General features: G+C 39.9%; 1 protein-coding gene across 2 annotated transcripts; it reads right to left on the minus strand.

Annotated features, from left to right (window-relative positions):
* Positions 1–1,355: 1,355 nt before the first annotated feature.
* On the minus strand, positions 1,356–24,339 carry KBTBD2 (kelch repeat and BTB domain containing 2). 2 transcript variants are annotated; one of them, XM_029233610.1, is made up of 4 exons: positions 23,897–24,339; positions 11,559–12,071; positions 6,240–6,405; positions 1,356–4,052 (listed from the first exon to the last, which is right to left on the minus strand). In XM_029233610.1, exons 2-4 carry the CDS (start codon positions 11,726–11,728, stop codon positions 2,517–2,519), a joined length of 1,872 nt encoding a protein of 623 aa, XP_029089443.1. In that variant the 5' UTR covers positions 11,729–12,071; positions 23,897–24,339; the 3' UTR covers positions 1,356–2,516. The 2 variants fall into 2 exon arrangements, with proteins under 2 accessions (XP_029089443.1, XP_029089444.1); XM_029233611.1 differs by lacking the exon at positions 23,897–24,339 and adding an exon at positions 22,738–22,820 and having other exon boundaries at positions 1,358–4,052.
* Between the last annotated feature and the right edge of the window lie 891 nt (positions 24,340–25,230).

Below are 25,230 nucleotides of genomic sequence, written 5' to 3' on the forward strand. Positions count from 1 at the left end.
ATGGGGGCTACTCTTGGTTGAGGTGCGCGGGCTTCTCATTGTGGTGGCTTCTCTTGTTGCAGAGCACGGGCTCTAGGTGCACGGGCTTCAGTAGTTGTGGCTCACGGGCTTCAGCAGTTGTGGCATGCAGGCTTCAGTAGCTGTGGCTTGCAGGCTTCAGTAGCTGTGGGTCACAGGCGCTAGAGTGCAGGCTCAGTAGTTGTGGCACACGGGCTTAGTTGCTCCACGGCATGTCAGATCTTCCCAGACCAGCGACCGAACCCGTGTCCCCTGCATTGGCAGGTAGATTCTTAACCACTGCGCCACCAGGGAAGCCCCGGAAATTTTGTTTTTGATGCCAGCTCATCTGATGTTAATCTACTGACAAATCCTTTTCCATACTGTCAGATACTCCAATAATTACTGCAATTCCAAAATAGTAGTCTGATTTACTGTAATTCAGATTCCCCTTGTGACCTATGCATGCCTTTATACAGGTTTTATTGCATGCTTACTATGTGCCAGACATTATTAGATGTTGAGAATGCAGAAATAGGGTAGACACAAGCCCTTGCCCTCAAGGCAGTGGTGAAAACAATCGATAAGTATAAGATAGTTTAACAAGTATTGGGTAATATGGGGTACAATTGAGATTTATTCTTTTTTTTTTTTCCCAAACATTATTTATTTATTTATTTGGCTGCACCTGGTCTTAGTTGTGGCTTGCAGGATTTTTTTTTTTTTTTTTTTTGTAAGTTGCAGCATGCAGGATCTAGTTCCCTGACCAGGGATGGAACCCAGGCCCCCTGCCTTGGGAGCAGGATCTAGTTCCCTGACCAGGGATGGAACCCAGGCCCCCTGCATTGGGAGCACAGAGTCTTAACCACTGGGCCACCAGGGAAGTCCCACAGTTGAGAGTTAAACAAAGGGAACTCATGGTAGTATCAATAGAATTTTTTTTTTTAAGCCAGTTGGAGGAAGTTACCTGAAGTGTAAACTGAATTCAACCAGGGTTACCATATCATTTACTATCCAAACAGGGACACTTTTCAAAGTGAAAGGGAAAACAGGCACAAACTAGGATGTATAATCACTTGAGAGCTAACCAGTCAAAGGGGAAGAGTGTTTGAGGCAGAAAAAACAGTATGTGAAAGAGGACAAGGCCCATTCAAATAACTAAAAATCTTTTTTTTGGTAACATTAGGCTCTGGTTTGCCTCTTACTTTTTATGTAATTTGTGTTCCTACAGTAAGGCTCAAATCAGACAAATATCATATAATCAACAAAATTCTGAAGAAATCACCTGTCACAAACTAAGCTGACCCCGTAAAACTAAAACTAAAAGCACACAATTCCCATCACAAAAGAAAAACAGATATTGAATATATACAATTTATTTAATAAATTAATGTCATTCAAAATACAGTGCCAGAACATTATGCAGTTGAACATGCTAGTAATGTTTGTCATGAAGCACCTGTGCTCATGTTAGATTGGCGGCACCCCGCTACTGCTAGTGGTTCCTGGGATTAATGCCAGAGCAGCACTAGTTATCTGCTCTTCTGCACTGCTAGTGCAGAGAATTCCTGAACAGTTCACCTTTCTAATCCTACCCCCCACACACAACAGGTTAAAAAAAAACACACCCTGACAGCTAACGAATATCTATACACAATCACTCTACAGTAATGTTTGTTGTTAAATTAAGATGTAATGACCTGGTTAACCCACTCTAAATCTTTAAGATGGAGAAATACGACAGCAGCAGGTAGTTATATGCATGAGCCAATGTTAATGTAATACAGAAAGTGGAGGCATTTACTGATTAAAGCTCCACACAGACCCGCACAATGAGGGACTAGCAATTCTTATTGCAAGCCCAGCAACTTAAGTCCACACCTGGTAAATGACCAGCTGATTGGAAGACCTGTATTCTAGATAGACAAGTATAAGTTAGTGAAAAGAGAATACATGCACCTAATAGTTAGACTGATCCTGCAGTCATACTTTCCCTGTGCGATACCATAAAATGGAAGATCTTCCTCAACTATAGGATTTAGACAACATTTCTAATACCAACATGGACATTAGTGTTAAGTGCAGCTCAATTAACTACACCGAAAAAAACTATTCCAGGACTTCAGAACAGAAGCACAGGAATGAAATACATATAATAAAATAACCTCAGCGTAATTTGCGATATACCACACTAGGAACAGGAAACTACTTTAATAAGAGAACTTCTGGAACTGTACATACACAGGGCTAACAATGTTAGATAATCCAGATTTTTATGCTCATGATACACATAAAAGTTTCTCAATTATTGGATAATCTATTTCATATTACGGAAGCATATCTTTCTTAAGACTCACTGATATATATTATACTGATGCAAATATTAAGTAGGGCATAAAAATAAAATTTATCAAAGATAGATTTTTATGTACTCATATTCAGTCCTTTCATAGCCTCTCTCATTTAGCAAAGAAAATGACAAAGCAAATAGATCAGGCGTGCACTCCCTGAACTCCTGACTATACAGATGGTAGTGCAACCATTTCTCCATCTAGTTCAAACTCCTCTGTTCCATCCGGTGAAAAAAGATAAGTTGGTGGTTTCCATGGAGATTCTTCAAGGCAGGATGGATAAAGTTTCCCCACAGTGCATCGAAAATCTCTCCCTAAGTCCCACAGCACACGCTCAGATATATGCTGCCGCAGAGACCACCGGTCAAGTTCCAGGTCATACTGGTAAGTGACATATTTAGCTCTCTCATTTAAGTGGGTTTCTCGCATAAACACACACAGAGAATTTGAGATCACAACAGCTCTAACACAGGGATCTGAGTACCTCTTAGCAGGGATGTTGGCTGCCATTTTCCACTCATTTTTATTCACATCATAGATTTCCACAGTTACTGAAGACCCATCTACAGTGCCAGAGGGGAGTCTTATGCCAGAATTGGTAGCAATGTGCAACCCTCCAATATAGAAAATTTTATCACCGAAAGCTGCAGCTGAAGCAAAAGACCTGCTAGTCTGTCTCATGGCCATTTCTACCCATGAATCAGACCTTGGAAAATAACAATACATGAGGTTCAGTGTCATCACATAAATGCAGTCATGAACCACAACTGCTGCACTCCACTGCCAAGCACAAGGCAAAGGGCTTACCATTGTCCATTCATCTTTCTCAGTGTCATATCTTTCTACGGTCCTCCGGTTAAGTTCTCCACCTACACTATCTCCTCCAATTGCATAGATATAGCCTTCACAGCAAACCAAAGATGGCTTTACGCGGACAAAAAGCATCGGGGTCTTTGGAAACCAGGTATTTTGCTGTGCATCAAACCAGTAAAAGCAATTCACAGTTCTAAAGGCAGTCTGAAGTTTGCTTGTTTTACTGTGATTTGTTTTTGTATTTTTCAGAGGAACTTGACCACCTGCTATATAGATGTCATTATCGGGAGTTACAACGGTCCCAACCTTATGTAAATCAGCTGGTGGGCTGCATAGCTTGTAAACTTTTTCTGCTTGGGGGCTGTAACAGACAGAAGAGTAAAGACTACAAGGATTTTCTGAAGATGCTTCAATGAAAATCATCATTTCTTCTTTAGTCATTCCAAGTCTTGGTTTGAAAAACTTGGGCATGGACTTATACAGACCTTGAACAACTACAGACTTATCATTGGGTGGCAGACCTTGAAACCAAGCTCTCTGTGTTACTTCTGAAAGTGCATCAATTCTGATTTGGCTAAGAACTGAAGACAAATACTGGGATCGTGATTCTGTGTTGTACTCTAGCCACAGCATAGCAGCTTCACGAACTGTCTCCTCCTTTTCTACGTTCAAATTGTCACTACTGAGAATGTCTATCAGTAAGTCATGTGACAGCTGCATGAAAGCTTCCTGGTGATACACAGCAGTGAACTTGTGCTCCACCATCCTTTTAGCACTTTGTTTTAATTCCTCACAACTGAACAGATCAGCAAAACTCAACAATCGCACACAGTTCTCTGCGTTTATCTTTTTAATTAAATATTCTCGACAACGTTGTAACACATCTTCTACCTAAAATAGAAGGGAAAAAAAAGGCTGATAAAGGCAGGCTAGACAAATTTTATTTTTATGTAACACACAGGTATATTAATCAGATCCCTATACTGTAGTTTTTATTTTTAGATACACATGTTTGGGCTAAGAGATCATCTTCCAGTAATAATAAAATTAGAAGACTATGCATAGTTTTGCATTTCGTCTTCCTGTCCAGTGGCCTACTTAACTGCCCTATTTAGGAGTCAGTAGTATAACATTAAATAGGCTCTTAAAAACCTAAACAGCCTTAAAGGGAAAGGGAAAGAAATTAATTCATGCATAAGTTATGTATTTTTTAAAGCCTAGCAAAATATGTAATTGAGAGAACCAAATGAAAACAATGTAAATCAGTATAGGAAATGATTACTGTTGAGAAGCTGGAATCTGGTTTTCTCAACATGGACAAGACAATCATATAGAAGCAGAAAATCATACACAATGCCTAACAGTAGTTATTATTTGCCTTTCTTACATGGAGCAGTAGGATAACCAATCAAAAGAATATATTCATGTGCAATTACAAATTACCTACATTTAAACGACCCATTTTAGCCACTCTAACTTTCCTAGATTTGTTGTTTCTTAAGAAACAGTAGATCTCGAGTCAGAAGTGCTACCTACTATACTTATTCAACGTCACAGTGATTGACTAGAAGCAGTTTGTGATAAGAAGTCAGGTTGCTTGGATTCAAAACCTGGATTGGCCAGTCAACACTTGTACAATATCCGACAAGTAGCTTTACTTCTCTAAGCCTCAGCTTTCTCCTGTGTAGGATGGGGAAATCCTTCCTTACAAGTGATTATTTTAAGGATTAGATGAGAACCTATATAAAGCATTAGTACAGAATCTGGCATATAAAAACATCATTTCATGTGGTTAATAGTAAAAGCCATGTTGGTAGTCATAAAATGCCACATTCCCAGGCTTTCCAGGGCAACTTACTCCCAGAGGCAGAGTGCTGTTTTGCATTTGGCCAAGCGTATGCCTATAGGTTTCATTAACATGATAGAAAAAATTACAAGGAAAGGTATCACTATAATAAGTGTTCTGGAATCCAAATTTCTTAAAATTCCTCAATTTTTTAGCAGTTCTAAAAAAACGTGCTTTTAGAATTGCTAAAAAATTAAAAAAGGTAATGAAAACATATAAGCTATGGAAGAAAGACAGTTCTTACAGTAGGTATTTCTCCCTTTTAGGTTTGGATTTAGGGTGTGAATGTCTTCCATTCTAAAGCACCAGGAAGCTACCATGGCTTCAGTGTCCCCAGAGTTATAGGTATAGTAGGACACTGCACAATTTATTGGGGGGGGGGTAAGAATACAGAACTAAAAAGGAAGACAGGTACTTAAGGCATGGACAGACTGAGTTCTGGTTCCCAGAGTTACACCCAGAAACTGGCATTCGACCGGCATCATTCACATTTATTCAGCACACATTTATCAAGTACCTACTAGGTATCATGAACTGTACTCCCAGAATTTAACCTTTAAAGTTTCTCCCTTTGGAGAAACTTTATTTCTCCCTTTGGAGAAAATGAGGAAAATATTTTTATATTCCTCTTAAAATTAAAAGAAATGTTGAAGGGGGGGCATTCCCTGGTGGTTCAGTGGTTGAGATTCTGCACTTCTACTGCAGGGGCCCCAGGTTCCATCCCTGGTCGGGGAACTAAGATCCCACAAGCCACATGGCACAGCCAAAAAGAAAAAAAGTTGAAGGGGAAACAGTGAAATAGCTTGTCATATGTAAATATATCAATCATCATTTTTTATTTTAGTTTAATTCTCCTTAATAGCTCAGTGAGGTCTCATGGCTATTATGAACATTTATGTTTGATAACTTCCATAAGAATCTTGACATTTTCTGTGAAAATACCATCAAAAATTAGCACATCTAAGCTTCTAGCCAAAAAACTGAAGCACTTAAATTTAACAAATGCTGTTAAAAATTTCTTTTACTTGAAATCTAAATCCTGTGGTATATTAGGCAGACTATGAAACTAATATGAAATTTTCACCTATCTTTTTAGTCAAGTTCCCATCATAAAACTAAGTTTATTAGCTGATCAAATCCTATTGTTTTTCCCTTACATATTTTAAAAAGAGTTTTACCTTCTAAAATCTGCAATAAAATTACATAGCTATAAGACTGAAAAAACTGCTTACCTGCAGGAAGCAAGCTGTTTCATAAAGTTGTTCTACAGTGCTGTCATTTATTGCCAGGTTACCCGTGTATGCATACGTTATTATTATCTGTAAGGTGGCTGAATCCACATTCCTCAGGTGTATGTGTGTCTGTTTGCTTTCACTTAGTCCGCTCATGAACATGGCCCTATAGTAGAGATGGGGAAAACAAATGTAAGGCTAAAAAGAAAAACTAGACAATATGGGGTGTTTACTTAGGGTATTTGCTGATGGACAACTTACAGGGAAAGCTTTCAAGGGAAACAACAGAAAATTATAATCCAGTGTCAAAGATATACCAAACTCCACTGTGCCATTCTGAGTGATAACATCAAAACTAATTTAATCCTTATAGTCATACAGGAATTCAGCAATAAAAAGGAACTCTATTATACGTGCTACAACACAAACCTCAAAATCATTATGCCCAGTGAAAAAAGGCAGATACAAAAGACACATACTGTATGATGTGTATACAAATATATATGAGGCAAATATATAGAGGCAGAAGGGAGATTAGTGGTTGCCTAGGGCTGTGGGTAAGAACAGTGAGTGACTGTAAATTGGCACAAAGTGATGGAAATGTTTCAAATTAAATTGTAAAGATACTAAAATTCATTTGTGTGTAAATTTGATCTCAATAAAGCCGTTAAAAATTTCATTTACTCAAATGATTTCCTAAAAATATGCAGAACAGTTTCCTAAAAATTACATGCAGGAAAATATGCTGGAAAGGCAATTAGTGTTGTGGAGAATACAAAGTAAAATGCCCATATACATGGAAGAGGTAAAAAAACAAAGAATATTGTTGCATGTACAGAAATGCCTATAGTGATCATAAGTGGGTAGCACAAGAACTAGCCTGGGCAACCTCAAGGACAAGAAGATGAGGAAGGCTTTAAAATGGATAAAATAGTGAGTCAGGGTAGAACATAAGAACTGTTTTTCCCAGTGACATTGCTGAACATAAGGGCTCATGAAAAACATCGGAAAGATAAGTGGCAGTCAGGTCACAGAGGGCTTTTTTTTTTTTTTGGCCGTGAGGCATGTGAGATTCTCAGTTCCCCTACCAGGGGATCAAAGTGGCACCCCTTGCATGGACAGCACAGAGTCTTAACCACTGGACCACCAGGGAAGTCCCACAGAGGGATTTTAAAATGCGATATAGGAGGGAATTCCCTGGCAGTCCAGTGGTTAGGACACAGTGCTTTCACTGCCGGGGCCCGAGTTCAAATCCCTGGTTGGGGTAAGATCCGCAAGCCCCTCAGCACGTCCCAAAAAAAAAAACCACACACAGACAAACACACACACACAGACATACGAGTCTGAGCTTTCTATTGTAGATAGTGAAGAAGGTTCACTGAAGGGTTTTCAGCATGGATTTATTAGCATAATAAAATGTATTCTAGGATGAATATTTTGTACTGACAGACCTCAACGGCCAAAGGCTGGAGATAGGAAAAAGGGTTCTGAGGCTACTGCAATAATCTAGATTAGAAGAACCACCTGAGCTAGGTGGGCAGAAATGGATACAAAAGCTTTTACAAAATCCAACAAGATCTGGTGATTTTCTGATGTACAGAATAGACTAGAGTAGGAAGTAGACAGGGAAAGAATCAAAGCTGTTTATTTTCAAGTAAGTACCTGAAAAAAATGTTAACCATTGAGAGAAAAATTATAAGGTCAAGGAAAACAGTTAATCTTGCAAAAAAGGTGAGTTAAATTTTAGATATGTTTAATTTGAGGTGCGAGCAGCGGAGTCAAATGGAAGTAATACAATAATCAGTTAAGTATTTAATACAACTGGAACTTTGAAGGGCAGGCATTAATGCAGAAGACTGTGAATTATCTACAAAATGACATGTGTTAAAGCCAAGTAAGTTATCTGAGAGAGACTAAAAAACTAAAAGAAACCCACCCAGAATCCCAATGACAACCTGAGGTAGAGTTCAATTAGAAGAAAAAAGAATGACAGAAGGTTGAGAAACATTCATCAGAGAAATAAGAACAAGCCAGTCAGTACAATGCTACTCAGGGCAAGAGAGGTAGGGTGTCAAAAACGGTAGAGTCAAGGATAACAAACATTGCAAAAGCAATTAGGAAGGCACTAGTGATTTCTAGTGTAGCTCAGAATGAGCAGTAAGAACAGCAACTAAACTTCAGGCAGTTAGGGAATGGAAGAGTGGCAAAAACATCAATCAGGATGGTTGATAACTTCCTCCCAAAGTATACAGAATGGCCATAAATAAACCCAACCAAGTAACAGAGATTAGGAAGTGCTGTTGAAAAATACCCAAGATGTGACAAGAAACTAATAAAAACACCAGTTGCTACTGGCTTCACTTGTGTGACACGGGAGAATGGGAAATATAACAAAAGCAACCTGAAAAGAACTATAGGAGCTCTGAGTAAAAATGCAAGATTTAGGGGTCATGTGCTTTTCTGTCTGTGCCAGTAGAAGGTAGTTAACTTTGGAAGAGGAAGTAGGGCAAGGGAGCAGCTGACTATACAGATGACACTCAGACTGGTTATTCTAGACTATGGTTTATGACACCAGAATGATGGACTTCTGTGAAGGAACTATGCTTCCTGAAGACCAAAGATTAGTAGAAGCCTAGCCAACTTGATTATAAAAATCTTAAACAGACTTTTTAAAGAAAGACTAAATACTGAATTGCATAATATTATAGGAGGCTAAATTACCATAGTGGAAGAGGTGTTGAGTAATTCTCAAGTAATCCCCTTCATTTAGGGTCTAAAATGAAGTGTATATGTTACCAAGAAGAAGAAACTACCATTTCAGAGGTTCTCTGGATTTCAGAAGTTCTTTTGATTCTTAGTGGGATGGAACTGGTAAACTACAAAGGAGGAATGTATCTGTTTCAAAAGGTAAAATTTCTAATAGTAAATTTCTAATGATAAAGATTGATAGCAACATTATATGTAAGGATACCAAAATCTACAAACCTGAAAGCAGAATCCAGTTGAAGAACACTTGGGAGAAAATCAGGTTATTATTGTGGGAATATACAATAACAATAATCTACACAGTCCAGAGAAAAGATATATATGGGAGGGAAAATTAATATATAAGTGTCTTCGTCTTGTGGATTATGAAACTGGTCCAGACACAGGATTTTAAAGATGGATGGCTTTAACCCCAAACATGGATAGAACTACTCTTTCTACTATTATTTCTACTTCTTAGTATCTGATTTGCTTTAGGGAGAATATATTCTCTCAGAACACCAAGGATGCTAAAGAAGGGAACTAGTTAGTGATAAGTTAGTAACAGCAGCATTAAAGAGAATGTGCTGTTTTTAAGATTGTAACATTAATGAAATACTTAAACTTCTTGGTCTTCAGGAAAACCAGTTCCAACCCAATTAAAGATAAATAACCTCAGGGCTAGAGAATTTAAAGAACAGTGTTTCATCTATACAATAAAAAACAGACTTAGCGAGGAAGGAAAAAAGGTAAGATACCTAACCCATAAACCCATGTGTTGCTTCCTGATAAAGATGATGACAATTCAGAAAATATGGAGATAGACTTTCTGCATAGGTTTAAAAGTTACACAAGATGACTGCTAAAATATTACCACAAAAGATTCTACTCTATGATTACAAATATCTGAAAATCCACAACTAAAGCATATAGCTCATTCCAATAATGGATAATCAATTTGTAATTAATAACCGTTAAAAAGGGAGAACTAATGGACCCAGGTTTGAATCTATAACCTTGAATTTCTAACACCACCTACTAAGTCAATAAATATGAAAAAACAAAAACAAACGAAAAAACCTGATCATCACAATCATCTGCGAAGCTCTTATACATACAAATCCTAAAACTCTAACTCAGACCCACTGAATCATAATTTCTAGGTTTGAAATCCAAGAATCTCTATTTGTAGAAGCACAAGAGGATTCTGAGCATCCTCTAGATCCATTAGATTCTCTAGAACCACTGTTTGCAAATATGCTCAGCTTCCTAAGATAAGAAAATCAATGTCTGAAATTGCATGAAGTATCCACAGCTAAACCTGAAACAATGGCAGGCAGAGCAAGGCAACTGACATTTGGGCCTTAGCTTCTAGAATCATCATGAGATGTGTTATACTAAGGAATGTTAAGTTTCTACACCTTCGTGTATGTTAGCCTTGAAAAGTCAAGATTAAACCTGTCCTGTCTACAGCTGCCACTAAGGAGCAGCAGAAAGTAACTTTCATTGCTGATCTCCACTTATGCCAGCTAAGATTTGTAGCAGGAATATACTGGTCCACATTTCATTCATCTTTATTCTCCCTGTCCCTTTCAAATATTAAGTAAAAATTCAACCTAAGGGCAGAGACCAAATATAGGAATTTCTGCGCCTTAATTCTTTTCGTCCCATGAAACACATAATAAAGAGAAACCTGTCTTAAAAAGATTAAAAGTTGCAAAAGATCATAAAAATGTAAAGTTAAGCTTTATTTATTTGTAATTAGCAAACAAATAACTAAATCAACTTATAAATTCTGAGGCACAGAGAACAAAAACATTAATTATTAACTATTTCAATCTGGCAAGGAGTCTGGTACGGCTAAAACGATAGCACAAATGATGAAAGAAACCAAGAGTGAGTAAAGGAACTCATTTTTGCAAAGGAAATAAAAGTCCCTAACATGTCTAAACAGTACCAATTATCTTCTAAAAGTTATTATTAAGCCTCCTATAACTCTTAAATTTATAAACCATGACTGTTTTCTAAATGTAACATTTTAAAATCTTAAGAGTAAGTGAAAATTACCCCATTTGTTTTTCTTTCTTTCAATGAAAAAATAGTATTCTGAACCTTTTTGCCTCCCCATCATTAAAACTTTACCTTAGTTAATTTCAACAAATTTCTTGTATTTAATTCTTTGTAAAAACTTCTTTCGCCTGCCCCTTACTTACACACACAGGGAGGTGATTTGACAAGCACTATATCATCCAAATAGAAAATTTTTTTGTTTTTTACTTTTTTCTTTTTATGGTTCGCAAGCCTCTCACTGTTGTGGCCTCTCCCGTTGCGGAGCACAGGCTCTGGACGCGCGGCATGTGGGATCTTCCCAGACCAGGGCATAAACCCGTGTCCCCTGCATCGGCAGGCGGACTCTCAACCACTGTGCCACCAGGGAAGCCCCCAAATAGAAAACTTAAGCAAAACATTAAGACACCTAACTTTTTAAAAAAATTTTAAATAATGTTTAAAAGATTAAAACAAGCTAACATTCTGCATTTGAAATTACAAACTAACCAAGATTACAGTACTTACCTAAAATAAGAACTACATGTTGCAAGAACCATCTTATGACAAGGGAATTCAGTGCCCTCGACAATTAACACTATGTCCGTAAACAACTGCTGTTCATAAAACAGTTTTAACTGTTCCAACAAGGACACAGCATATTCAGTATTGACGTGCTTCTCGTCTTGAGTGGACATGACTGTATTCCATTAATATATCCAGGAACAGATTAGAAAAATCAGTCTTACTGATGGAAGGTCAAGTGAATGCTTCAGAAATAAAGAAAGGAGAAACTCTGCTTGCTGTTATCTGCAGCATTCAGAACCAAGATTGATACATTCACTAATGAGCAGTATCTTTTTAGGCTTAGAATCACTACCAGGTCATCCTGTGTTAATTAGGTTCTTCAGAGTTTTTCAACACAGTCTGCAGATATCTTGCTCAAATTTGTAACTGTTGCTCAACTCATGAGTGAAAGAGAATAACACACGAGGTAGATTTTGTGGCAACATCCTATGTTCCGTGGATCCTCTGGAGTAACTAAAAAGAAAAAAAAGTTTAGTTAGAGTATCTAGGTCAGTACATTTTTAGAATACAATGTTTAAAATCGCAGACTTAAATATGAATTATATTTTTTTGAAGTCCAACTTTAGACATTACCATAAAAATGAAACATGAGAAAAGGGACATTTAACAAGTTTATTACATTTGTGGTTTTAAGTTAATTTTTTGCCTTCTATACAAAATATAAACATTCTAGAAAATAAGGAACACAATAAGCATACATTTTTTTAAAAGTTCTTTAAAAATAAATAATTCCAATTACCAGCAAAGCCAAATCTCCTACTTATTTGTTTAGGGGCAATACATGACTGTAATTTAAGAGAAAAAAAAAAAAACCCTTTCTCTTGCAAGGAGATTCTCATTTGGGGAGTATAATTTAAATGTATTCACACAGCCTTTATATTTAAATTACTTAAACTATATGATAAATAGATTGAATTTGTTTATTTCCAAAGCATAAACTATATTATAAAATTTGCAGTTCAATCCTGTAACCGAGATAAATACAACAGATCTCTCTGTACAGTGGTTCCTTCCTAGAAATCTTTATAAGAACATACAATTTTACTGAAAAATGAAACATAAAACATGATAAAATAGAGGAATGTATTCCTACATGAAGACTTCATACTATACAGATATGAATGTTCTCAAAATGTGTAAATTTAATACAAATCCAACTTGCAGAAGATTCATCTGGAAGAATTCACAAATACTGCCAAGATATTTGAGGGGAAGGAAGGACAAGTTTTTCCTCATACTCTTAATAAATATTAAAATGTATTACAATTCTACAATAAACCCAAGTAAACAAAAATAAATAAATACTATAGGTAAATAAGTAAATATAATACATCCATGTTAAAAAAACATTAGATATGATAAACAAGTCATTTCAAACTAGAAGATTGGGTTATTTCAACAAATAACGTTGGAACAACTGGTTACCCACTGAAGGAAAAACAAAACCCACCTAAGTTTTAGTCATACTGCATACCATTCATCAAAAGAAATTCCAGCTGCATTAAAGTTTAATTTAAAATGTTATTTAGAAATCAGTATTTACAACATATGGCAAAGGAATTACAAATCAGGAAAAACATATCGAATATACAATGCTAATAACAGTTAAAAACTATCACCTATTTCCTAATTAGATGACTCTTAGCTCCATAATCAGAAAGTCAAGTGCTGTTGACATGAAACCTATAAATATATTTGACCATCACTGGAACCACTAATACTTTTTCTCACAAAAATATCATCCATATGTCAAAGAGAAGATCACATTGTACTTCCTGCCAAACTATACTATTACATGAACTGCAAACCTGACGTAGACTGTCAAATTTCCAGCCAAGTTAACTATATGGAAGTAACTAAAATAGGTGCAAAGGCAGAGACTTTGGGTCATTTAAGGTAATGACTTTGCTCTTCCAAATATGAAAGTTACACTATAAATCTAAGTTTACTACTATAACCTCTAAAGCTAATAATACCTAAAATCACTGGCTATTTTCACATATTAATAATGCAGCAAGGCCCAGTGTTAGTGAGGGTGTCGGAAAACGAGCATTCTTACAGAGGAGTATAAGTTGATACATACATATAAGCCCTTAATCAAAACTCTTGGGACTTCCCTGGTGATGCAGTGGTTAAGAATCCACCTGCCAATGCAGGGGACACAGGTTCGAGCCCTGGTCCAGGAAGATCCCACATGCTGCGGAGCAACTAAGGCTGTGCGCCACAACTACTGAGCCTGCGTGCCACAACTACCGAAGCCTGCGCGCCTAGAGCCCGAGCTCTGCAACGAGAAGCCACTGCAATGAGAAGCCCACGCACCACAACGAAGAGTAGCCCCCGCTTGCCACAACTAGAGAAAGCCCATGTGCAGCAACGAAGACCCAACAAAGAAGACCCAATGCAGCCAAAAATAAATAAATAAACTTAAAAAAAAAAAAAAAATCCGCCTGCCAATGCAGGGGACACGGGCTCAAGCCCTGGTCCAGGAAGAGCCCACATGCCATGGAGCAACTAAGCCTGTGTGCCACAACTCCTGGGCCTGCGCTCTAGAGCTCACGTGCCACAACTACTGAAGCCCGCGTGCCTAGAGCCCGTGCTCTGCAACAAAGACAAGCCACGGCAATGAGAAGCCCACACACCGCAACAAAGAGTAGCCCCCGCCCGCTGCAACTAGAGAAAAGCCAGCACTCAGCAACGAAGACACAATGCAGACAAAAACAAACAAAACAAACAAACTCTTGGAGCCAGCTGTGTTCTAGAATTTAGAAGTTTTCAGATCTTACAGAGGTAATGTGGTACATATATCATGTATTACAAAGGGTCTGGGGCAGAGCTCCAGAACTGAACATCCTACTATTCTGAGGGAAATATGCACAGTGTGAAAAATAATACTATATACAGTCTTATGTTACTTCAGGTCAAGTTTTGCAAAAAAAAAAATTTTTAACTTCATTTTAAGAGGTTTTTGAATTTCAGATTGCAAATGAAGTATTATAGAAGATATATTTGGCATTGAAAATGCTTAATACCTCAATCTTTCAATTCTACCTCTAAAAATTTATCTTACAGAAATGCATGTATTAATAGACTGTAAGTCCTAACCCCAGCTGCAGGACCCAAAATTGTCTCCATCCATATTTATTTATTATTTTTTAAAATTTATTTTACTTTATTTTTGGCTGTGTTGGGTCTTCATTGCTGCGTGCAGGCTTTTCTCTGGTTGCGGCGAGCGGGGGCAACTCTTCGTTGCGGTGCACGGGCTTCTCATTGCGGTGGCTTCTCTTGCTGTGGAGCACAGGCTCTAGGCACATGGGCTTCAGTAGTTGTGGCACACTGGCTCAGCAGTTGTGGTGCACAGGCTTAGCTGCTCTGCAGCATGTGGGATCTTCCTGGGCCAGGGATCGAACCCGTGTCCCCTGGCAGGTGGATGCTCACCCACTGCGCCACCAGGGAAGCCCCCCATCCATATTTAAACCAGGTGACAGGAACTGGTGGCCAGTGCAGGGATGGATTTAGATTAGACTCCAGAATTCCTTGCAGGGTAGCTGTACAGGTTCACTCTGGTCATTTCTCTGACCTCATACTATGACCTGATTTTTTGCAGTGACTTTTTTGAGCCCCATTGAATTTGTCTCAGTTTTACTAGATTTGATTTCTTTTTATCATACGCATAAAACTGTATTAAAACTGAAGTCTGCTTTCAGAATACTACATGGCGAGCCAACTTTATATAATCTCATTGGCACTGCTTTACACACCCTATTCCCACCCTTTCCTTTGAAATCTAGGGTACATTTCTTCCTAATAAAGTAATTTTTATTTATGATATCTTAATATTAAAAGAGGCAGAAAAAGTCATTCAGACATCGTATTAAGTAAACTTAATTTAAACTGATCTGTATCTAGTACAATCCAAAATAAAATTCAGTGTCCCTTCTCTGGGAACACAGACTTCAAAATGTATTAAATAAAAATGGGAAAAATGGCAAAGTTTAAGATGATCAACAACAACCACCTTAAATGCCCATAACATATTTTTTGTAACAAGATTCCTTGTTACAAATAAAACTTAAAATAAAACTTAATTTCCCAACTTGTTCCAGAAAAAAAAAACACCTTAAAATCAATATCCTACATACTCTGAAACATGTCACAATGTCTGTACTATATTACTTAATAACCAATGATTTGACTCATTTTATGAATTTTCCTTTTAATAAATATATTGTACCATATATCATTCTGTGTTATACCTAAAATTAGTTTCAAAAAAAAAAGTCATACTCCCTGTTGTCTGTAGAATTTAGCATCCTCAGGCTTAGTAATTCTCAGGTATCAATGAAATTGTTTACTTAATTTTCTATTATAAATTAATGGCTACTTAAATTTAACTCAACAAATGTTTGAGTATTTACTAAGGGCTGGTCGTTGTATTGTACTCTAAGGACTCAGACTGAGAGTTGCCAACCACTAGAGCTCCAAGACACCAAGGGCATTTACTCTTACTACAGCCAAAACACGACTACCATTTAAAAACAGGGTGTTTTAAAAACCAATTATTCTAGACAAACTCAAAAACAAAAAGAGGCAGGCAAATGAATAAAATCTAGCTGTCGTGCTCTTTCATTTCCAAACTTTTGATAGAGACATAATACAAGAAAATTTTATTCTTTACCATAAGAACAATTGTAGCACAAGTAAAACGAGGAAAGGAGGCAATTGGCACTTGCCCCCATTGCTAACAGTGGTTCACATTGCAGAGGAAGGAAAAACTTATTGAAGACCTATTTGAACCTTCTGAATTTTGTTAACATATGCAATGATTATTTAATTTAAAAACCCAAACTTTCAAAAGGTATACTACTCTCTTTTCTCATCATAAAGACAAAATATTTTAGGCTTTACAAGCCGTTAAGGTCTCTGTCCCAAATGCTTAATCTACTGTAGCCTGAAAGCAGCAAAAGTCAACCTGTAAATAAATGGACATGACTATTTCAATAAAATGTTATTTACAAAAACAAACTGCAGGCCAAATGTACCAATCTCTGCTTCAGGCTGTTTCTTGATCAGTGACAAAAATACATATCTCAAGCTGTTTTTCCTAGAAGATCGTTTTCCCTTCAGATCACGCGAACAAGGAAAACGCACAAACCTCAAATGCTTGAAAGTTGAATTAAATAAAATTCTTATAAATTTATTTATTTATGGCTGTGTTGGGTCTTCGTTGCTGCACACGGGCTTTCTCTAGTTGCGGCGAGCGGGGGCTACTCTTCGTTGCGCTGCGCGGGCTTCTCATTGCAGTGGCTTCTCTTGTGGAGCACCGGCTCTAGGCGCGCGGGCTCAGTAGTTGTGGCTCACGGGCTCTAGAGCACAGGCTCAGTAGTTGTGGCGCACAGGCTTAGTTGCTCCGCAGCACGTGGGGTCTTCCTGGAGCAGGGCTTGAACCCGTGTCCCCTGCATTGGTAGGCGGATTCTTAACCACTGCGCCACCAGGTAAGTCCTAAATATAATTCTTAATCTAACCTGTATATATTCCACGTTTCAACTGAAATATTTTAATGTCTCTTACCTAATCACACAACCGCTTTCCCCACTTACTACAGGCTCAGTGGACTTCTGAAACACTTTTTTTTTCTTAATCTAATGTGAGTATCCTTTATTAAGCTTAGAAAAAAAGGACTTTTTTCCTAAAGATAATCTGCTGGGAAAAACTCATAATGAGAAAAAATTATTTTAGAGTCAAAAACACTTTCTCTTTTTTTTTTATCAACTACAACATATTTACATACATTTGAAAAATAGAAGATGTATACAAGACAATGTATAAAGACATTTAGTGAACACATGGATTCATTAGATGAACCAAGGGCCAAAGACTGGGAAACCACTATTACTTGCCACATTTCCTGGTACCAGGCACCTCAAGATTAATAGAAAAGTCCTGTATTTTATTATTTTTTATTTTTTTTAAAGTCCTGTATTTTAAAGCTGGTTGTTAGAACATATTCCACAGTGAAAAAACCTAACTAGCATAAGAATTAAATGGGAGTCATACAAACACAATATAACAAAATTCAGAATCTAATAAAGTACAATGTACTCTGGCATTAAAACTGCACATTCTTACTTTTTTTCTAAGTTCTGCGCTCAATTCAATATTTTTGATTGATCTGTTTGGTAGCAGAGAATAACAGCAATGAATAAGGTTAGAATGCTATATACATAGGATGAGATCCTTTCCTTTTTACCGACTTCCTGCAAATAAGTACAGAACAAAGACCAACTTATTTTTAAATCTAAGAGCTTCCTGTAAGAACAGAAAATTTATAAATTGCTTGAGATTGGGAGAAAAAAAGGAAAAGCCAAAACTTTGATCCTAACATTTTCTCTAGGATAGGGGACCCCAATCCCCAGGTCGTAGACTGGTACTGGTCCCCAGCCTGTTAGGAACCTGGCCACACAGCAGGAGGGCAGCCTTACCACCTGAACCATCACCTCCCCACCCCACCCCCGCCCGTGGAAAAACTGTCTTCCATGGAACCAGTCCCTGGTGCCAAAAAGGTTGGAGACCGCTGCTCTAGGATACCCAAGCCTCCAAGGTTCTACTGAGTGAATTCCACCACACAAAACAGTTTCAAAACAAACATTCTGTTATTAAATGGTGATTAGGATTAAATCAGTCAACAATCCAAATCAATATATACAATTCTACTTAAAAATCTGAAACACCTCTTATGGAAAGTTATTTCAATAGGTTTTCCTCCCTTTGAATAATCAATGCGACTATAAAGTAAATTTTCACAGAGCTAACGTGTTTTTCATTTTCACCATAGAATCAAACTGTAGAAATATCCAACTTTCAAAGTACCTGTACAGCTGACCCTTGAACAGCAGGGGTTTGAACTACACAGGTCCAGTTTTTTTCAATGGTAAATACTACAGCACTACACGATCTGCAGTTGGTTGAATCCTCAGATGCGGAACCACAGATATGGATGAACATAGAATTTGGAGGGCTGACTATAAGCTACATGCAGATTTTCTACTATTAGGAGGGTTGGCGCCCCAACCCCGAGTTGTTCAAGGGTCAGTTGTACTCCAGAAGTTTACGTTGGTTGTCTGAAATCCTCACTTCACTTTCCTATAAAAAAACTGTTGAAGTCCTTAGGCTGCAAAAGCTAAGATATGCCCAAAAGTGTATCTGCAAAGAAAATTTACACAAAGTAAATGCTACTATAATACTCATAATTTAAAAATAATAGTAATAATAAATTTTATAGGATCTAAATAGATATTCAAGGAACAGGAATCAAGATTAATTAGAAAAAGGTGTGAAATATTAAAATTAAAAAAAATAATTCCAAATACTTTCACAGGTATCAGAGGTTGATGGCAGTGGTTTTTTATTAGGTGAAGCAGATGTGTCTAACTTCACTTTGAAATCTAGTTTTCATTCCCACAGGTGTGTCATTTGTAGTGCCCTTCCACAGAGTAGCTATAGAAACTCAAACAGATACAAAACAAGCTTTTCCAATGTTATACAGGGAAGACCTGGAGGATAAAGGAAAGAATAAAGGATTAAATAACTACTGATTGTGAATATGAGACTGCTCAGCAATTAACTGAGCTGTATATGTGAAATGAGGAAGGATAAAAAGATGGGGAGGAGGCTGCAAACAAGGACTGCACAAAAATTACACAGTAAGGATAAAACAGTGATAAAAAGGAAGGGCAGTGGGCTACAGGTTATCATCTGTATGAAGCATTTTCAAGCTGTATATTAACTTAGGTGATGCTCCATCTTCCAGTGCTACAAATCTCAATACAGAAGATCGAAAACTTTTGTTAGAATCCAGGGCATTCTGAATTTCATGTATTGCCAAAAAGTTAAGAGCGTGAATGAACTGTGGAGCCAAATTACTTGGGTTGAAATCCCAGTTCTGCAACTTACTAGTTGTGTGACCTTCTTCTGTCATGAGTATGCTCATCTGTAAAATGGGGGATAAAAATAGAATTCTTCTCAATGGACTAAGGATTAAATGAGTTCTATGAAGAGCTTGGAACAGTGCTGCCTGACACACAACAGTACTACTGTGTGCAAAAAAATTTGCAATTACTTTTATTAACGCACTCACTGGTCAAGCTTTTTGTAGTACTTTCCCGACTTTCAAAACTTCACACCTATACAGGTCTAAGGGCCCCAATTACAAGGTCTCAACACTCAAACACACTTCTCTTTTCCTGCTGGGTGAATGATATTTTAGATAAGAGAAATTTATTCAAAGATTTTAGGGAGTATTTTGATGGTACAAATCATGAAACAAACTAGTACAACAAAGACTAACCTTGAGAAGGCTGATGCCCATGCAGAAAAACTAAATGATACCAGTCATAAAACAAGCCTTTCTTCATTTCAGTGAGAAAACAGGTTTCTCCTTAGGGAGGACAAAATATTGGTGCCAGAAATACTTTGCTTTCAAGTTACCAAAACAACCCTGACAGTTGAGAATGTTTGGAAGACCACCTGATCTTCAGATTGATTGTCAACCACTACACAAACAGATATTTTTGGAGTCGTGACAAGCATCAATTAAAAGACAAACAACTGGACTTCCCTGGTGGCGCAGTGGTTAAGAAGCCACCTGCCAATGCAGGGGACATGGGTTAGAGCCCTGGTCTGGGAAGATCCCACATGTCGCAGGACAACTAAGCCCATGCACCAAAACTACGGAGCCTGCGCTCTGGAGCCCGAGAGCCACAACTACTGAGCCCACACGCCGCAACTACTGAAGCCCACGCGCCTAGGGCCCGTGCTCCACAACAAGAGAAGCCACTGCAAGAAGAAGCCCACGCAGCGCAACGAAGAGTAGGCCCCGCTTACCACAACTAGAGAAAGCCCGTGTGCAGCAACGAAGACCCAATGCAGCCAAAGGGAAAAAAAAAAAAAAAAGACCAAACACCTTGCCTTTTAAATAATGTATCAAGTTTGATAAATTTCAGTACAGCTTCCTCTACTCTAATCAAATTCAGAGCCTAGGTCTATTTCCTTGTGTTCCTCATTTCCAACTATACTGAAAAAACTACATGGCTCCATCAAGTTAGTTATGCTCAGTACCCTAAGTAAATTCAGGTCACAAGAATAAGCTTCTGTTCTACATTATGAATAATAAGTTATCTCACTTTTAAAAAATTAAACAAGAGCATAAAGGAGACACCATCTGTGATAGAATAATTGTATGAGTGTAGTATGTCCTTTTATTTTGGATATCACTTTTCTCTTTTCTTCTCAGCTCTACATAGACTTAAGAAAGCTGGAGAAGTATAGACTAAAGCAAAACTGACCTTAACCTTTTCAATGGGATTTCATTTTCCACCAAATCAATGATTTTTTTCAATCACAACAGCAGAAGAAAATATTTCCCAGATAGTAAATATATTCATGAGGTCATTAAGGGCATAGCTGCTTAATGATGATTATGACTATTTAAATTTCTCAGTTTGTTTTAAAAAAAAAAGGGGAGGTAAACTGAGGAATACTCAGAATCCCCTGCCTATCATGGAACCTACTACATGTTGCCACTTGTCAGAGGTATGGGAGTGGAGCTGAGAAAAAAAGGGACTTTAAAAAACATCTCTCATTAAATGATTACATTTTCTCCAAATTTTCAACAATAATCCCTTCTTCCCACACAGAGGAATCTAGGTACTGAAAAAACAAGCAAGGGAACCAGGAGTAACCTTCCTATACTTAAAAAGTTACTTGAAGGCTTCCCTGGTGGCGCAGTGGTTGAGAGTCCGCCTGCCGATGCAAGGGACATGGGTTTGTGCCCCGGTCTGGGAAGATCCCACATGCCGCGGAGCGGCTGGGCCCCGTGAGCCCTGGCCGCTGAGCCTGCGCATCTGGAGCGTGCGCTCCGCAATGGGAGAGAGGCCACAACAGTGAGAGGACCGCGTACCGCAAAAAAAAAAAAAAAAGTTACTTGAAATCAACTTATCATTTCCAATACCCTGAGTTATTTAAATATGATCTGCTCTATTCAAACTCCACAAAACTGAAAATGATAAGACTAAGATATAATGAAGGTCTTTGACATTTTCATTCATATTTTTTATGATAGCAGGACCAATCCTTTTTCCTGGGCTTAGGAACGAGAGCAAAAAAAATACAACTCTTTTCTAAGTATATGAGTAAAATCTTTGGGAAAATCAAAGTATCTTTTGGCTTTTGAGACTGCATTCAAGTTTCTATGAATTTACCATCCACTTTACTTTTTTTTGGCTGTATTGGGTCTTTGTTGCTGCGCATGGGATTTCTCTAGTTGTGGCAAGCAGGGGCCACTCTTCGTTGCGGTGCACAGGCTTCTGATTGCGGTGGCTTCTCTTGTTTCAGAGCACAGGCTCTAGGCGCGCGGGCTTCAGTAGTTGCAGCACGTGGGCTCAGCAGTTGTGGCACGTGGGCATAGTTGTTCCGCGTCATGTGGGATCTTCCCAGGCCAGGGATGGAACCTGTGTCCCATGCACTGGCAGGCAGATTCTTAACCACTGCACCACCAGAGAAGTCCCTAACATCCACTTTAAACACATTCAGTGCTCAATATTTGGATTTTATGAGACAGCTCGTTATTTCCATTAACCAGAAGAAAATATATGGAGAACTGTGGACTAAAGCACTATGACACCTTTATTCCCACCCATCTCCTTAAAGGGCATGTGAATAATCAAAACTAACAGATTTTATGGTACTGCTTATGAGAGCAAAAAGGAGAGAAGAGTTATAGCACTTAGAACTCTTCTTACAAAACTGTCGAGAAAACAGAGCTATGTGGAAAAGCACGAACTATAAAGCAAGCTCAACAGAAATGCCATAGCCCTGTACTGTTTACTGAGGACAACAACCTCTTGAGAATTTCAGGGCCCAATCTAAAGCAACTTCAATAAACACTAGACCAACAAAAGATCAAAGTGAAGAAGTAAGCTTAACATTAGGAAAATTCTACATCAAGACTGGAAAACAACTGACTGGTTTGACTTTTCGATTTACTTTCAGTCACAAAAAGTCCTTCTAAAAAAAGTCAGGAAAAAGGTCATTACCAAAGGTTAACTAAAGTCAGTCACTCACAATTGCGAGATTTGAAGTCCATACCACTCAAATTCAGGCAAAAATTCACAACACAGCAGGAAGGGGGGGGGGGAAACACCCTGTCTTAAAAAAAAAAATAAAAGAAAAGAGAAAGAAAACCACTCTGTTAATTCCACCCAGTTAACTGGCTGCCTCAATAGAAGAAAATAAAATTTTAGTCAGACCACATTGCTGATAGGGTTGTCTCTGAATGCCTGAATGCTAAGTGAGCCAGACGTACAGATTCATGTGTCAACAACACGTGACCAGTCCTGTACCTTACGTTTTTATAACACTACTGATATAGAAGATAGATATTTCACACAAATATACCCTTTCATAGTTAATTTTACATTTTTAGATTCTTTTTCTATTTTCATTTGAAGGGGCAATCGTGGCATCGGACAATTCTAGAGGTCTGTGGAGGGTATATTATTCTCTCTTTGAGGTAGTATAAAAAGAGATCTTAGATCAACAAACGAGAAATAAAAAACCTGTTAACTCAAAATAACCGGTCCACATCAAACTAAGGGATATTCTTCCACTTCACGGTTTCTCAATTCATAGGAAGAGAAAGGTGGTCGAGTTCAATAAGTTAGCTATTTCACAGTCTAAAGTAAATACGTACAGAATTTTCCGTTTCAAAGGGCAGTTTCTGCTTTCTTTTTAAAATCATCAGTAGATCACAATGGGGCCTCAGTTAATCTAGACATCTCTCGGTTACTTCAAAAGTACCGGGAAAAAAATGTAAGGAAGGTCTTGCCCTCCTACTGCCCACCGTCTCGCGAAGACGCCGCGAGTCCTTAAGGGAAGCAGCTTCATTTTGGCAATGCGGGCGCCAGACGGGGCCAGGGCGCCGCCTGGGAGACCCGCGGCCGGAAACGCCCCCGCGAGTGGCAAGCCCCGCCGCCCCTGCCCCAAGCACCGGCCGGAGGCAGAGCCGCAGAGGGGCCGCCGCCGGGGGTGGAGGGAGGCGCCAGCCGCCCGCGCCCCTCCCCCGCCCGCAGCGGAAGCGTCTCCGGTTTGAAAGATGCCGCCGCCGCCCCCCGCCCGCCGAGCCACAAAGGGCCGAGCCCCCTCCCGCCGCGGCCCTCCTCCCCCAATTCCTCCACAGGTCGTCCCCGGGTACCCCCGCCCGGCGCTGGCGACGCCTGCTCACCCGAGTCCCTCAGTCCCGAGGATTGGGATCCGATGCGGCCGGTGGCCACGAAGACACTGGGCCCCTCACGCGCGGCGGCGGGGGCGTGGCCCTGCTGCCGCGACTAGGGCCGGGGTCTCGCTTCTGCTTCCCTCCGAGGAAGGCTGGCGCCGCCGCCTCCCCTTCCTTCCGGTTTCCCCTCGCGCCCTCCCTCGGCCGGTCCGTCCTGAGCGGAAAGCAGCGTCCTCTCTGGGCGCAGCTGCACTCTCCACAAGGCCCGACCACCGCCAGACTCCTCCCACGGGAGCCGCGCAGCCCGCCCGCGCCGCCTCGTCAGCCCCGGGGCCGCGAAACGCCCGGCTAGCCGCTCCCGCCCCGCCCCTGCGGCGCGCTCTCGCCCCCTTGGCGGGCCCCTTCTGAGGCCCGGGAACGCGCGGACAGCGGACCGTGGGCCAGCCTTCGCCAGGTTTCCCTTTCCGCTGCTCGCCCGCGTCTAGCGGCACAAACGTCAATTTTGCAGTTTCCCGGGTTCTTGAGACGCCCCCCCCCCACCCCGCCCGCCCTTACCCTCGGTTCCCCCGCCCTTTTCCTTTGCCGGATCCCACCGGAAAGCCAAAACAATTGGGTCCGCGCAGGCGCGTGGAGGAAGAGCCGGAAGGGCGGGGAAGGCGCGAGGTGAAGGGGAAACGCTTTTGAAGGGGTTTTCTGGAGAAGGTCAGCGGAGATCTCGCGAAGGGCGCGTGCGCGACGGAGGGGTCGCCCCCGAGACGCCCGGGCCTGGGACGCCAGGGGGTTCGGGCGGTGAAGGCTTCAGGCCTAGCCCGGCGAAAAGGGAGGCGGGAGAAATTCAGTGCTAGGAAATGCGGACAGCAGGGCACCAGGTTTTATGCCGTAGAGTGATTTTTCCCCCTTGAAATATAGAAATTTGCAGGCTGAGTCGGGGAGTGGAAATGAGGAGGACTAGACAACACAGGACCAGGGAAGAAAGGGAGATGTTGGGCGGCTGGCTGAGTGGGCTTTGTCTCCTCGACCCCTGCTCTCCAAAACACGCTCTGCACGTATCAAAGCACTCTCCGTTTTCTTGATCTCATCAAGAGAGGCTTCACGTCCTGGTCTCTAGGCCAAGGAAAAACTCGAAGCAGCACCTGAAGGAGCCCGCAGTTCTGGGGAAGCTCTGCACGGGAAGCCTTGAGCTAGTTTGTGCTGCGATGCAGCGGCTCCCCGCTCCCCGCAGTAAGTTCCCAAGAAGAGCCTTCCGCTTCACAAAGCAAAGCCTTTGTAGCAGCTGTAGGCTGTGGCCCACACTGGTGCGGTTAACTTGGTACGGCTTGCGAGCCTGCAGGAAGTCGTAGATT

The sequence above is a fragment of the Monodon monoceros genome, unplaced genomic scaffold (assembly GCF_005190385.1).
Source record: "Monodon monoceros isolate NGI ecotype Baffin Bay Population unplaced genomic scaffold, NGI_Narwhal_1 Super_Scaffold_2, whole genome shotgun sequence".
Lineage (NCBI taxonomy): Eukaryota > Metazoa > Chordata > Mammalia > Artiodactyla > Monodontidae > Monodon > Monodon monoceros.

Bases quoted from the DNA above. Each gene is read 5' to 3' on its own strand.
- KBTBD2 (XM_029233610.1), bottom strand. From the start codon at position 11,728: ATGTCCACTCAAGACGAGAAGCACGTCAATACTGAATATGCTGTGTCC. The intron at 6,406-11,558 runs GTAAGTACTGTA...TCTCTACTATAG, and splicing joins ACATGTAGTTCTTATTTTAG to GGCCATGTTCATGAGCGGAC. The intron at 4,053-6,239 runs GTAAGCAGTTTT...CTTCTATTTTAG, and splicing joins AAACAGCTTGCTTCCTGCAG to GTAGAAGATGTGTTACAACG.